The following is a 14783-nucleotide window of genomic DNA, read 5'->3' as shown; positions in this document are numbered from 1 at the left end:
CTATAAAACTAAAAGAAAAACTTCTTCCTATTCATTCTTTTCTACCCATCATGATGACAGGCTACTGAAATGCATATATTTGCTGAGCCGAATGGAATTCCTGCTATGATAGTGTGCGCAGGTAAGGTGAAAAAAAAAAAAACTTAATCCCTTTGCTGAAGAGTAAGCCCCAAGCTTTTAAAAATGTTAGCCGCGGTTACATTGGCGAGGAAGCAGCAGATCAGGAACGCAGAAAAGGATTCGGCGGGTTACATTCCAAACGCAGAACCGAGAAGATTGCACTCGGCAGATTCGAAAAGCAGAAGGAAGATTGCGGTCGGCGTTTCTTCCCGCCGCACGCGGTTAACATAGCAGAGCCGAACACGCGGTTAGCGATTGCGCGTCCCGTTCATCTGTATATATAGTGCACGGCGGAGCCTCCGGACTCCGGTCATCTTTCAGTAGCGAAGAAAGAACTCAAAGGAGCGAAATTCCGCAGCAGATCAAAACGCGCAGGAGCGATTCCAATCCAACTCCCCGAACCGAAGCAATCTAGATCTCGAAAGCGCCGCGGCCATGGAGCTGACGATCGAGGAGGCGTACCCGTTCAGGGACCGGCGCAAGATGTGGGTTGTCGCGGTCGGCCTTCTGCTCTTCATCGCCTCCGGCTCCTCTGGCCTGGGCATCGCCGCGTTCCACCGCCCTCCGCCGTACCCTCCCGTCCGGCACCTTCCCTGGCAGCTGGCCATGTTCATCCTGTGGGCCGTCTACGTGGGGCTCGCCGCGGTGATCCACTGCTACATCCACATCTTCCTGCCGCTCACGCCGGTGACCGTCGAGAAGTCCTTCCGCCACATCGGCCTCTACTTCAACATGGTTCTCCTTGGCGTCCTGGCGATTCTGAGTCTGACCGTCATCAACCACGTCGGATACACCATAGCCTGCATCTGCATCAACGCCGTCTTCCTGGCTGGGCTCCTTGTCTTCTGGCGGTGGATTGCCCGCAAGTACCGTCAAGTTGACCTGCCGTGATAGTACATATACTCTGTTTAGTTCTTTTTCCCTGTCGCTCTCGCAGCAACTCGATCAGTAGTTACGTAATCTGTTTGGACAATTTTCATGGAAATGGCCAGACGCAAGTCCTACTTCTTCCAGTGATATATGAAATCTCGTCTTTTTTTTTTTGTTCTGTTATGTTTGTTTCTGGTGTATTTTGGACTTGTGAAACCTGTGACCTATGTCGATTTTGTTTCGTTCAACATAGTCGAACATGACAAAATTTAGAAGCCGATCTTTTCTATACTCCCCTCATAGACAACATGATTTTGCATCGCTCTTCTCATCATATTACCAAATAAAAAACCTTCATCCCATTCATGATTACAGCCTACTGAAGCAGAGGTACAATTTCCCAGTGACATGAGACTATGATGCAATAAAAAAAGCTCAAGGTGCTTGCTGAGGAGTAAGATCCAAGCTTGGGTGCTGCTATTTATAAAAAAGGGAGCCTAGCTGCTGCGGATCAGTGGGATGTGATCTTGCTCGCTAACCAATTAACCTTGCCGTCGATCACACTACTGAAATCACTCATAGTGCAGGGGTAGTACTATTAACTATCCTCAACACTGTTAATAATGCAGTGAGCAATTAACTGAAATAACCCAGGAGGTCACTAATTTTGTAAGATACCAACCTGTGGTTGCCAAGCTGCATGGTCAAGGGCTCCCAGATGCAGGGTTCTTTATGTGTCATTCGTAAGCCCCTCTCTCTTGGTTCCCAGCTGCACAAATACAGTCTCAAAGTGTCACAAAGTGAGTAATGTGGTCTCTTGAACATACATCGGCTGCAGATCTGGACCTTTGCAAGGAATAGACTTTGGCCATGCTGCAACATTCATTGGAGTGATACCATTGCTTCAGCTCAAGCGAGGACATATGGTCTTTTGGTGAGCACAGACCTGTCGGAACCACTTACACTAGCAGGACTCTTATTCACACTTCCAAGTCTAGCATGTATAGTTTTCTCATTTCCATTTTTTTCACACTCAAGTTTATGCGGAGTTGGACCAAATGATGTACTCCTTTGTGAAACTTTGAGCTGCCAATTACACTCTTTAGGGGACCTCATTCACTGCTGGAGCATGATACCGTGGTGGCAAGTAAAAGGCACTGGCACACATACAGAAGTAGCACTTAGATGAGATGGTGATAGGGAATCAACTGATATATTTGTACTATTTTTGCTGCATACATCTATCAGGTAGAACTCAAAAGGTCTGAAGAACTAATGTTATTTGGTTTTGTTAGGGTTCCAATCTATGGTAGATGCATCCTAGCACCTAAATTCCAAAATAAGAATATCCCAAAATCCAACAGAGAAATAAAAAGAACTAGCAGTTCATAAAAGCATTTTTTTCGAGCATCACTGCCATAGCTGTGCTATACCACACTTTATCACCCACACATAAGTTTGGCTTGCCTGAGTTTAGCATTATTATCATGTGGTAAGGTGGCCAATCAAGCAATGATATGCAGCTAATGTCCTAGCTCATTCAATCCGAATTGTGCATCTAAGGATGTGAGTGGCTCACTGGACTGATGTACTACTGACTTCAGCTATGTTTAGCCAAGTAAAAGGGGGATTTTAACACTCCCGGTCCAGTGTGACATGGTTTGCAGATACTGTGATTGGGTTCATGCAATGAATGGGACACGGTCACCTTCAGTACTCGTCAGTGTGTTCACACTTTATACCCACGTCCTGTGTTTGTGTGCTCCCTAAAGCTAACCAGTTCAACATAGATGGCCAATAAAGGGACATCCACAACACCATGCTCATGGAGATCATGATTGATTAGCTACTGACTTTAGGCAGGAAGACAGAAACTACTGTGCCCAAGGCTTTGCTAAAACAGTACATAGGGAGAGAGAGCAATGTGGTTAGTGATAAAGGCTTTTGCTTGTCCTGTGTTCTGGTTGGCAGGTGAGCAACTGTAATGTATTTTCTTTAGCACCAATCTCTGCCCTGATGATCTTGTTGTTGGTTGCCTGTTGGTTGTTTCACTGTGCTAATCAATCATTTCACTCCCTGGTTTGTTGCATCAGTCTGTTGAGTAAACTTTTTTGTTCTAGTTGGCTGCTGGATCATATGCTACTGACCCTTGTGTCAGGTGTGTGCCCCAGTCCCTGATAGAGAAATGAAGATGGTTCAACTTCAAGTGCTCATGTTGTTTCTCTGTTGCCTAATGTAACCAACCACCACTATCATGAGTGACAGTGCTTCTGCACTGAGGAGCATGCATCATTCTACTTGTCCAGTGAACTGCCACTACCAGTCCATCAACTAAATTGTAGTTCAGTTAAAAACAGATTGCTTAGCATTCGCTCAAAACAGTTGGACTAGATACAGATGAAGCGGATAAACAAATAGAAAGATTACTGAACTCAAGTGAGCTAGGCGATGCTAAACTAATGATAACTGAAAGCAATTTATTGAATGAACTCAGATTCTTCGTGTGCTTATTTACACTCTGCAAAAAGAAGCCAAAAACGAGCCTACAGAAAAGAATAAAACTATAGAATTGGTTGAAAGTTTGTTGAACCCGAGAAGATAGCAGCTGTTGTTTATTTCCCCAAGATCAACCATAACCTGAAACTCCAAAGAATGAATCGAATCTGAATCTGTACATACCCAGTGAGATCAAAATTTGGTTGGTCCGGCAGTGATTTAATCCTCGGCTCCTGGAGCTGGCAGATTGAGATCAAGAAACCTGGCCGCGATCAAGGACTGCTCCGTGTCGGCAATGACAGCGTCGGCGTGGTTGCGGTCGTAGAGCTCACCGGCGATCGAGTGAGATCGCTTGTGCCCTCCGAGCGCCTGCCCCGAGCCGAACACCTTGAAGCAGATCGGGCACTCGAACTTGATCGCCTTCTTTGCCTTCACGGCAGCCACCGCTCCATAAGCGTCGTCGGCATCCGGCGTCGAGGGCGTGCTGAACGAGGCCGTAGTCTCGACGCTGGGCTCCGGCTGATCGAGCAAGACCTTGGTAGTGCAGCAGTTGCTGTTGATGCGCTTGTGGCTGGCGCGGTGGCCGCCGAGCGCTTGGTAGGACTGGAACGCCCTGCCGCACCCGGGGCACTCATACCGCCCGCGCTTCTCGCCGCCGGTGTAGGCAGAAGAGGCGGCCTTCCTCTTCTTGCCATGCTTTGCGATCTCGGCGTCGGCGTACTGGGCCGAGTTGTCGTCGGAGCCGGCGGAGTCGTGGTAGAAGCCATTCCGAGCCTTCTTCGTGCTGCCCTTTTCCTCTTTGCGCCACAGGCCGCCGGTGTCGCGCGATAGCATGATGAGGCACAGCGCAACGTCCTCCGGCTCCTTGTCGAACACTTCGCGTGGCGGCGGGAGCGCCGGCACGCGCATCGAGCGCCGTCTCCGCCTGGGCGCCGGCCCCGCCATCACTACCGCCGCCTCAGTGCGGATCAGCATGTCCTCCGCCTCCGGCCCCTCCACTCTGACGTCCTCGTCGTCAGAATAACCCCCATTGGCCGGTGCATGGCTGCGCACGTGGCCGAACACCGGTCGGCATGGCGAGAGCTCCTGGTCATATTCGTCATCGTCGACGTCGTCGGCACCTGGGGACCTTGAGAGCCGGCGCGTCTTCTTGGGGTTCTCCCTCAGCCCATACCCGGCGCCACCCGCTCCCACGATAGAGGGACGAGCGGCGCCGCCCTGTATCCAGCGCCGCTCGTCGTCCTCGTCAGAATCGGTGGTTTCTTCGTCTGCCGCCGCCGCCGCCGCCACCTCGGCGAGCGCGTGGGAGCGCATGTGGCCGCCGAGCGATCGGCCGCAGGGGAAGCCCTTCCCGCACACCTTACAGCTGTGCCGTGTGGAGCTAGTAGTGAGCACGACCACATCGTCCATGGCGGATCGATCGACCAAGAAACGAATCAGCGAGCTCCTGATTTGAACATGGGTGAAGGAAGAAGCGATCGATCGATCGATCACGGATCGCCAAGAGTAGTATGTGTATGTATGAATGTCTAGTGTGTGAAGTGGGTGGATGAAGAAGCGGTCAAGCTTAGCTGGGAGAGGGGAAGGGAAGATCCATGGCCCAATGAGCTTGAAGCAAGGGGAGCTAAAGTAGTAAGCAGTAGATGGGAGGAGAGGAGAGGAGAGGAGAGGAGGAGGTTATGCGATGGATGGGTGGTGCGGTTGGGGAGGAGAAATCGGAATGCATGCAATGCAAGCAAGCAAAGTTAGCAAACTGACAGGAGAGAGAAACCAAATCGATCGTCCCTTCCTTAATACTGGGTCACTGACACGCTTGGGACGGGAAACCAGGTACGGCCCGGCCCATTTTCTCCCCTTCCTTAAATTTGGGAAATTCTTCCTCCACAAACGCAAGAAATGAATTTCGGAGTCATTAAGCAGCAAACATAAATTCAAGGCGATTTGCCATCGGACGTAACGTCAATTGTACTTAAGCAATGCACCTACCTTGAATCATTGATGATGTCCCCTTTTAAGGTTCCAAAAGGTGTTGTTAAAAGATACTCCCTCCCTCCGTTTTAATGAATAAAATTTCTAATTTAAAAGGTCAAGCCAAGTAAAATTTAACTAAACTTTGAAAAAACCTATCAAAAAATATGCATACGAAAATATAGTTCATGATGTATCTAATGATACTAATTTTAATGTTAAGGATTTTTTTATTAAAAATTGGCCAAACTTTATATGATTTGAATTTTAAAAAATAATATAAACTTATTCATTGAAACAAAGGTAGTATGATTTCTTTAGAGCTAGATTATTGTGGCAAGAAAGTAAAAGGGTTATAAAGCATCACTTGGTACGTTGGTCCGAGCATGTGCTAGCCAAGAGGCCACCATGGATTAGGAGTAACTAATATATACATATTAAGAACATTAGACTTTTTGTCAATTAATATCATATATATTTATAGTAACAAATAGTAAATGGTAGAGATACATGGGGCAGACTTCAGCGATTACAAAAGAAAATCTAAAAGAAACAAACAATTGTTTAAAGTCTTCAAACTCTTTTTTATTCAATAACATAATTTTGTACTTTTCTGAAGGCAACCGAAAATAGATAGTAAACATCGAATTGTAAATACCAAGGAAGGTGATGAGGACATCCCTACCATACTACTACCTCTGTCATTACCAAATAAAGATGAAGCTGCTGTGAAGCTGAAGTCCAATGAAGTTCGGATTGGACCTATTATAAGGGCTCGTGCGAAGCTACTTAAACAACATGTGAACTTGTTCCTAAACGATACTTTGATTGATGATAATTTTATACTGCCTAAGTCCTGTTACTTGTGTATCATCAGGTATGAAGAGGAGACGAGCATCACACGAGGAGGAGAGGAGCAGCTGAACATGAAGAAGGACGTGAAGGTGGACATGGAGCTGGACATGAAGATACCCCATGGGCGCGCGAGGGAGGAGCGGGAGGCATGCGCGAGAAGGGAAGACAAAGTCCAGGCCGACCCAGCACCCGGTCAGACCGGCCGGCGCGCCCGATCTCTGGCCCGGTCCGATCGGGCGGCACGCCGGACGAACCCCGGCGCCAACCGGGCGGCCCGCTGACGCCAACCGGACGGGGTACTGAGCCGAAGTTCCCGCACCCGGTCACCACCCGGTCCCTAGCCCGGTCCAAACCGGACCGGACGGTCCTGGCCCGGTTGACCGGCCCTAGACCGGCCGTGTCCGAGTCTGTCTCGACCAGATCTATTCTGGGTCGGTTATTTTCGTACTTTTTCGACCTGAGGTCGTCCCGGACGCCTATATAAGTGCCCAGGATGCCCCCAAAGTTGCTTTAGACCACGTTTAAGATAAACCCTAGTTCTTAGTTATTTGCTCTGCAAAACTATTGAATCCCCTACATCATATTGCTTGATATTGGTGTAGATCTGAAAGTCTTGTGTAATCTGCTGTTCCATTGGGAATTAGAAGGTTGGAACTTACCGCTTCGTGGTCGGCGGCTACGTGTGAAAGTGTGTGGAGTTGTGAATATCTTGCAGGGTTGAGAGTTGTTGCATTGGCGACAGGGACCAATCGAGAGATCTCGTTGTGTCATACAAGTTATCATCCACTTCATCATCCGTGATTCTCCGCTGTGTTCATCTCGTGATCATCATCACCACCGTTGCTTACTGAGAAGATCGGGCCACCCCTTATCATCTTGGTATCAGATTTGAGCGTTTCCTCGGTAAGCCATCCACAATCCACCCCATAGTTGAGTTGTGAGTGTTTCCTATCCAGAAAAAAGCTATAAAAAAGTTAAGGTTAGGGTTTTCCATAGCCTTAGATTGCACTAATTTCGAGTTTTAGTTGCTTTTCGTAGTTGTTTTTGCGTATCTTTTTCTTCCATCTAGTATTGTTAGGGTTTGAGTCTCCACTATCATCTAGTTTCAATTTTTGTTGCTCCGAGTCCACATAGCTTCCACTATGCTTGTTCCAAACCATAGACACAACCTTTCGATATACGTGACTAGGACCTTCCCCAGAAGAGACTAGTTTTACCACTCGAAAGGCTGCTCATTAGGGTTTTGGTGCTTTGCAATTTCTGTTGGCCGTGTTATCAAGGAGTTGAGTCATAAAATAAAAATAAAAGCAAAAGGAGCTACATAGTTGCGTGTTATACAAAAAGAAAAATCCAAAACGAGAAAGTCAAGTGCTAGTTGAATCAAGTGAAGGCCTAAGTTTTCTTTACTGCACCCGTAGTTGAGCAATCTTGTGCATGTTTCGTTGAGCTTTGCTAACGTCTCTCTAGTGCATTGCAACCTTTCCTACATATATTTGCATTGCCACATTTATCGCCTTGTGTGAGTATCATTGGTTGTCTACGGTCAGCGCTAGAGCTTGTTATTGGTGCAAATAGGTAGCCCACCTAGAGCCCCACATATATCATGCTTTGCCGTGTGATTTGTTCTTATACCCTTGATATTCGCTTCGCTACATCTGTGCACTAGTTTTCACGACAAGTGGTAAGCAATACTAATTCACTTTGGAGATGTAAGATTTCCTTGTCTTATCAGTTTTGAGTGAGTTGTGAGAGTACCACCACATATATTTGTTTTAGTGCACTAACCTACTAACCATGTCTGCTAGTGATGCAACAATTGTTAACCAGGAGAACAAGAACTCTACGGATTTGATGACGTGGAGGGAGTATGAGGCTCTTCGTAATGAGATGCGACGTGAATTCCGCACTCAGGATGATGATCTTAGGGGGGCGGTCCAAGAGATCTCCCGAAAGCTGGACGCTACTAATGCGACCGTCACTACAATGCGAGATCAAATGACGGATATCCAGTACAGTCTTCAGGATTTGCGATTAGCTGTTGGCAATCTTACTCAACAACAGCAACAAGAAGATGAAGATGAAGCACCTAATGCTATCCAGCACCTATTTGCTGAACTCCGACGTCCAGGTTGTGGGTTTGAGGAAGAAGGTGGATTGGGTAAACCCAAGTTCTCCATACCCAAGTTTGAAGGAGGTGCTGATGTTGAAGAATACCTCACTTGGGAGCTGAAAATTGAGAAGTTATGGCGCTTACATAATTACACTGAAGATAGAAATATCAAGCTTACTTCTTCCGAATTTGATGGCTATCCATTGCGTTGGTGGGATGGACTTATTCGTGCTCGCGAAGAAGATAGAAAGCTGCATATTACCACATGCCGTGCAATGAAGGCGGCAATGAATGATCATTTTGTGCCCACTAATTATTTGCGACATATATTTGACAAGTTGACCCTATTAAGACAAGGTGTGAAGACTATTGATGAATATTACATGGAGATGGAGATGCTCATGCAGCGTGGCCGTGTCCGTGAGTCCCTTGAGATGACAATGACTCATTTTCTCAATGGTTTGAAGTATGATATCAAAGGCATTGTTCGTCATTACAGTTACACCACTATGAATGAGTTGCTACATCATGCAAGAGAAGCTGAATCACAGTTGTATGACGAAGCTAAGGTTAAAGGCCGTACTACGGGAGCTGGGCGCTTCACGCCTCGGGCGCCCCCATCAACGGCGCTGACGCCATCTACGCGCTCCGCACCTTATTCTAATCCGCCTAGCAAACCGGTCTCCAATGTGTCCAACACAAAGAAGTCCGAATCTGCTGCAAGTACAAGTGGTTCTAGCATGTCTACTGCGCGCAACCACGATATGAATTGCCATGCATGTGGTGGAAAGGGTCACTTTAGGAGGGATTGTCCTAACTGCAAGGTCATGATTGTTAATGAGGACAATGAGTATGAGACTGGAGATGATGTTGATCCAAATGTTCCAGAAGATGACGATTATGACTGTGATGGTGTAGATGCTTATCCGTCTGAAGCTCGCACTATAGTTGTGTCTCAGCGTGCTCTTAATGTGTTGCCTAGTGCATCTACTCAGCGCTGCAATTTGTTCCAAACAAAGGCTTTAGTTGGTCCTGACAAGGCTTGCAAGGTCATTATTGATGGCGGGAGTTGCCGCAATTTAGCAAGCAAGGAGTTGTGTACCAAGCTGAAGTTGAAGTATCTACCGCACCCGCATCCATACTATATTCAGTGGTTGAGCGACAATGGTGAGATGAAGGTAAACCACATGGTGCGTGTTGAATTTGCGATTGGACCGTATAAGGATTCCATTGATTTTGATGTGGTTCCTATGATGATGTGTCACCTACTATTGGGTCGGCCTTGGCGCTATGACCATTCTGTGCAATACAATGGCCGTGCCAATACATATCACTTGGAGTTCAAGGGCAAGAAAATCAACTTGCAGCCTATGTCACCACAGCAAATTGTCAATGAATCTCGTCAGAAAGTTGAAGTAAACTTGGAGGATGCTTCTTTAGATAGGCGAGAGAATTGTAATGTCGTGAGTGATATAACAAAAAGTGAGAGGGTGAATTCCTTAGTATCATTAGCCACCAAAGAAGACATGAGAGAATTTAGTGAGGATCCTACATCCATGCCTCTTTTGCTCTTGTACAGGGTACGGTTTTGGTTTCTAACGACATGACCCCTCTTCCTCTTGGTGTTTGTAATGTTTTGCAGGAATTTGGCGATGTGTTTCCGGAGGAGGTACCCGTAGGACTACCACCATTGCGAGGTATTGAGCATCAAATCGACTTGATCCCCGGAGTTTCGCTGCCCAATCGGGCACCATATAGAACGAACCCCGAAGAAACGAAGGAGATACAGAAGAAAGTACAAGCGCTACTCGACAAAGGTTATATCCGTATAAGCCTTAGTCCTTGTGATGTTCCTGTTATTTTAGTTCCTAAGAAAGATGGTACATGGCGTATGTGCGTAGATTGTAGAGCGATAAACAACATTACTATTCGATATCGTCATCCTATTCCCCGATTAGAGGATATGCTAGATGAATTGAGTGGTGCTGCTGTTTTCTCTAAAATTGATTTGCGTAGTGGTTATCATCAAATTAGGATGAAAGAAGGGGATGAGTGGAAAACAGCCTTTAAAACAAAATTTTGTTTATATGAGTGGTTAGTAATGCCTTTTGGGTTAACTAATGCACCTAGCACTTTCATGAGACTGATGAACCATGTTTTGCGTGAATTTATTGGCAAGTTTGTGGTTGTGTATTTTTGATGACATATTAATCTACAGCCGCAATGAATCTGATCATACTATACATATTCGACATGTTTTGCAAGTGTTGCGTGATAATAAACTCTATGGTAATCTTGAGAAGTGCACATTTTGCAAAGATAAGGTCATATTTCTGGGTTATGTTGTCTCTAAGCATGGAGTAGAAGTAGATGTGTCTAAAATTGAAGCTATTCAAAATTGGCCTACTCCCATGAATGTGAGTCAAGTAAGAAGTTTTCATGGTCTAGCTGGGTTTTATAGAAGATTTGTGTCCAACTTTAGTACTATCGTTGCACCTTTGAATGACTTGACTAAAAAGGGTGTTGTCTTTGATTGGGGCGCATCCCAAGATCATGCTTTTGATGAACTTAAGAGATTGTTAACTTCTGCACTGTTGCTTGCACTTCCTGATTTCAATAAGCAATTTGAGATTGAATGTGATGCTAGTGGTATTGGAATTGGTGGTGTGTTGATGCAAGAGGGTCGCCCAATTGCATATTTTTCTGAGAAACTGTCTGGTGCTAAGTTGAACTATCCTATATATGATAAAGAACTGCATGCTTTAATTAGAGTTCTTGAGGTTTGGCAACATTACTTGTGGCCAAAAGAATTTATCATACATTCTGGTCATGAAGCTTTAAAATACCTGAAAGCTCAGTCTACTTTGCATAAGCGTCTTGCCAAGTGGGTTGAGTTCATTGAGTCTTTTCCATTCATTATTAAGCATAAGAAGGGAAAAGATAATATTGTTGCTGATGCTCTATCTAGAAAGAATATGCTATTAACTCAACTTGATGTTAAAATTCCTGGATTAGAAGTACTATGTGATTTGTATGCTACTGATCATGATTTTTCTGAACCATATCGATTGTGTGCTATTGGTAAAGCATGGGAAAAAAATCACATACATGATGGGTTCTTGTTTAGAGATAACAAACTATGTGTTCCAGAATCGTCTGTGCGTTTGCTCTTATTGCAGGAATCACATGCTGGAGGTTTGATGGGTCACTTTGGGCGTGAGAAGACGCTACTCATGCTCGTTGACCACTTTTATTGGCCAAAGATGAGGCGGGATGTGGACAGGTATGTGAAGAGGCGCATTACTTGCAACAAGTTCAAGTCCAAGCTGAAGCCTCACGGTTTGTATACTCCTTTACCGGCACCTACTACACCTTGGGAGGATATTAGTATGGATTTTGTGTTGGGTTTGCCGCGTACTAAGAGAGGCCATGATTCTATATTTGTGGTAGTGGACAGATTTTCTAAGATGTCACATTTTATTGCCTGCCACAAGAGCGACGATGCGTCGCATATTGCTAACCTATTTTTCAGGGAGATTGTACGACTAGATGGAGTCCCGAAGACTATTGTTTCTGATCGTGATGTGAAGTTCATGAGCTACTTCTGGAAGACACTTTGGTGAAAGCTAGGGACAAAGCTACTTTTTAGTACTACTTGTCATCCCCAAACTGATGGTCAAACTAAGGTGGTGAATCGAACCTTGTCACAACTGTTGAGATCCATGATCAAGAAGAACCTGAACGAGTGGGAAGAGTGTTTGCCGCATGTGAAGTTTGGTTACAACAGGGCGGTACATTCTACCACAGAGTTGTGTCCTTTTGAGGTGGTGTATGGTTTCAAACCCATTACTCCACTTGACTTGTTGCCTTTGCCCATACATGAGAGAGTTAATATGGAGGCATCCAAGAGGGCAGATTTTGTACGACAGATACATGTGAAGACTAAAGAGTTGATAGAAAAGAAAGGCAAGAGCAATGCTGCAAGGATGAACAAGAAGCGCAAGGAGATGTTGTTCAAGCCTGGTGATATGGTCTGGGTACATTTTCGCAAGGATAGGTTCCCGAAGCTGGGGAAGTCCAAGTTGCTTCCTCGTGGTGCTAGTCCTTACAAAGTGCTTGCCAAGATCAACGATAATGCATACTCGATATATCTTCCACTTGATGAGTTTGGTGTCAGTAATTCTTTCAATGTTGCTGATTTGACACCATATGACGGAGAAGACCTTGGAGCATCGGGGTCGACGCCTTTTGAAGGGGGGGAGATGATGAGGACATCCCTACCGCACTACTACCTCTGTCATTACCAAATAAAGATGAAGTTGATGTGAAGCTCAAGTCCAATGAAGTTCGGATTGGACCTATTACAAGAGCTCGTGCGAAGCTACTTAAACAACAGGTGAACTTGTTCCTAAACGATACTTTGATTGATGAGAATTTTATACTGCCTAAGTCTTGTTGCTTGTGTATCATCAGGTATGAAGAGGAGACAAGCATCACACGAGGAGGAGAGGAGCAGCTGGACATGAAGAAGGACGTGAAGCTAGACATGGAGCTGGACATGAAGATACCCCATGGACGCGCGAGGGGGGAGCGGGAGGCATGCACGAGAAGGGAAGACAAAGTCCAGGCCGGCCCAGCACCGGTCAGACCGGCCGCCACGCCGGCGCGCCCGGTCTCTGGCCCGGTCCGATCGGGCGGCACGCCGAACGAACCCCGGCGCCAATCGGGCGGGGTACTGAGCCGAAGTTCCCGCACCCGGTCACTACCCGATCCCTGGCCCGGTCCAAACCGGACCGGCCGGTCCCTAGCTCGGTTGACCGGCCCCCAGACCGGCCGTGTCCGAGTCTGTCTCGACCAGATCTATTCTGGGTCGGTTATTTTCGTACTTTTTTGACCTGAGGTCGTCCCGGACGCCTATATAAGTGCCCAGGACGGCCCCAAAGTTGATTTAGACCATGTTTAAGATAAACCCTAGTTCTTAGTTGTTTGCTCTGCAAAGCTATTGAATCCCCTACATCATATTGCTTGATATTGGTGTAGATCTGAAAGTCTTGTGTAATCTGCTGTTCCATTGGGAATTAGAAGGTTGCAACTTACCGCTTCGTGGTCGGTGGCTACGTGCGCAAGTGTGTGGAGTTGCGAATATCTTGCAGGGTTGAGAGCTGTTGCATTGGCAACAGGGACCAATCGAGAGATCTCGTTGAGTCATACAAGTTATCATTCACTTCATCATCCGTGATTCTCCGTTGTGTTCATCCCGTGATCATCATCACCACCGTTTCTTACTGAGAAGATCGGGCCACCCCTTATCAGAAGGTTATCCCATACATCAGTAAGAGTACCAACACCATTAGGTCAATGAAAACAACCAAATAGCCTAGTCAACATTGGTAAACACACCACTTCTAATGTTATGAGCCAAGTGTACGAATCACAAACAACCGGGACACATATTTCAAGCATAATTCTCCATGTGGCAATCATGAGAAAAGATTCAAAGTCGATATGCCAAAGCTAGATGAAATCTGTACCTAGAGAATTGTAATATTCCAACACCAACATTGATGTTGGGAGATCTCGTTGTAGAATGAAGAGTGACGTGAGCATACCCTATCGGGTACCCACAGTTACCATACCTGGTGCAATCCAACCGGAGGCCCACGAGGCCCAAAATTTTATGGAACCAAAGCCTAGGAAACCTGGCGTGCGGGACAAGGAGAAGTGCCAATTAAGGAATCTTAGACTCCTTCTATTATGTAACTGACCCGAAAGGTGCACCCGAGACCTAGCCTCGTTTATAAAGGGCTAGGAGGGTCCATCGGGGATGACAATCATAATCACCACGCAATTTGAAACCCTAGCTACACACACCGCAAAGCGATTTGCATCGCCACCCTTGTAATCTCTCTATCAATCAAGAACAGACATGCATCACGTAGGGTTTTCTCTCTGGGGGCATGAAGCTGGGTAAATCGTGTCCCCTGTGTTGTTTGTACATCGACGAAACCACCAGCACGCTCTCTTCCCTAAAACCAAGTCCTTCATCCATAGGCATTGTCATGGTAACCCACGTCAATTGGCGCCGTCTGTGGGAAATATGTGTGCTGGAGTTATGGCTTTCATGGCTCCAAACTCTACGATCTACGACTCAAAGGTTCTAGAGGAATCGATCTGCTTATGATCTTTCACATTCATGCCACACTCGCGACCCAACGCTCAGCCTTGAGCTCCTTCCATGATAGAATTGATTGGGCACTTGGAGACCTGTGTTTCCTCGGCAGCTCGGTGGCACCTTCTAACAAGGGAGCTCCTCGGCAATGCCCACCATGAGGGGCTTAGGGTTGACGGAATCCTGCAGGCTAGC

General features: G+C 46.3%; 1 protein-coding gene across 1 annotated transcript; it reads right to left on the bottom strand.

Moving 5' to 3' along the window:
• Positions 1-3450: 3450 nt before the first annotated feature.
• LOC127332519 (zinc finger protein ZAT4-like) lies at positions 3451-5216 on the bottom strand. The gene has a single exon (XM_051358825.2). It carries the CDS (start codon positions 4894-4896, stop codon positions 3706-3708), a length of 1191 nt encoding a protein of 396 aa, XP_051214785.1. The 5' UTR covers positions 4897-5216; the 3' UTR covers positions 3451-3705.
• Between the last annotated feature and the right edge of the window lie 9567 nt (positions 5217-14783).

The sequence above is a fragment of the Lolium perenne genome, chromosome 4 (genome assembly GCF_019359855.2).
Source record: "Lolium perenne isolate Kyuss_39 chromosome 4, Kyuss_2.0, whole genome shotgun sequence".
Taxonomy (NCBI): Eukaryota; Viridiplantae; Streptophyta; class Magnoliopsida; order Poales; family Poaceae; genus Lolium; species Lolium perenne.
The sequence above is the reverse complement of the archived record's forward strand: the minus strand, read 5'-3'. Positions and strand labels throughout refer to the sequence as shown.

What these genes read in the sequence shown, in the direction of transcription:
- LOC127332519 (XM_051358825.2), bottom strand. Translation starts at nt 4,896, where the DNA reads ATGGACGATGTGGTCGTGCTCACTACTAGCTCCACACGGCACAGCTGT.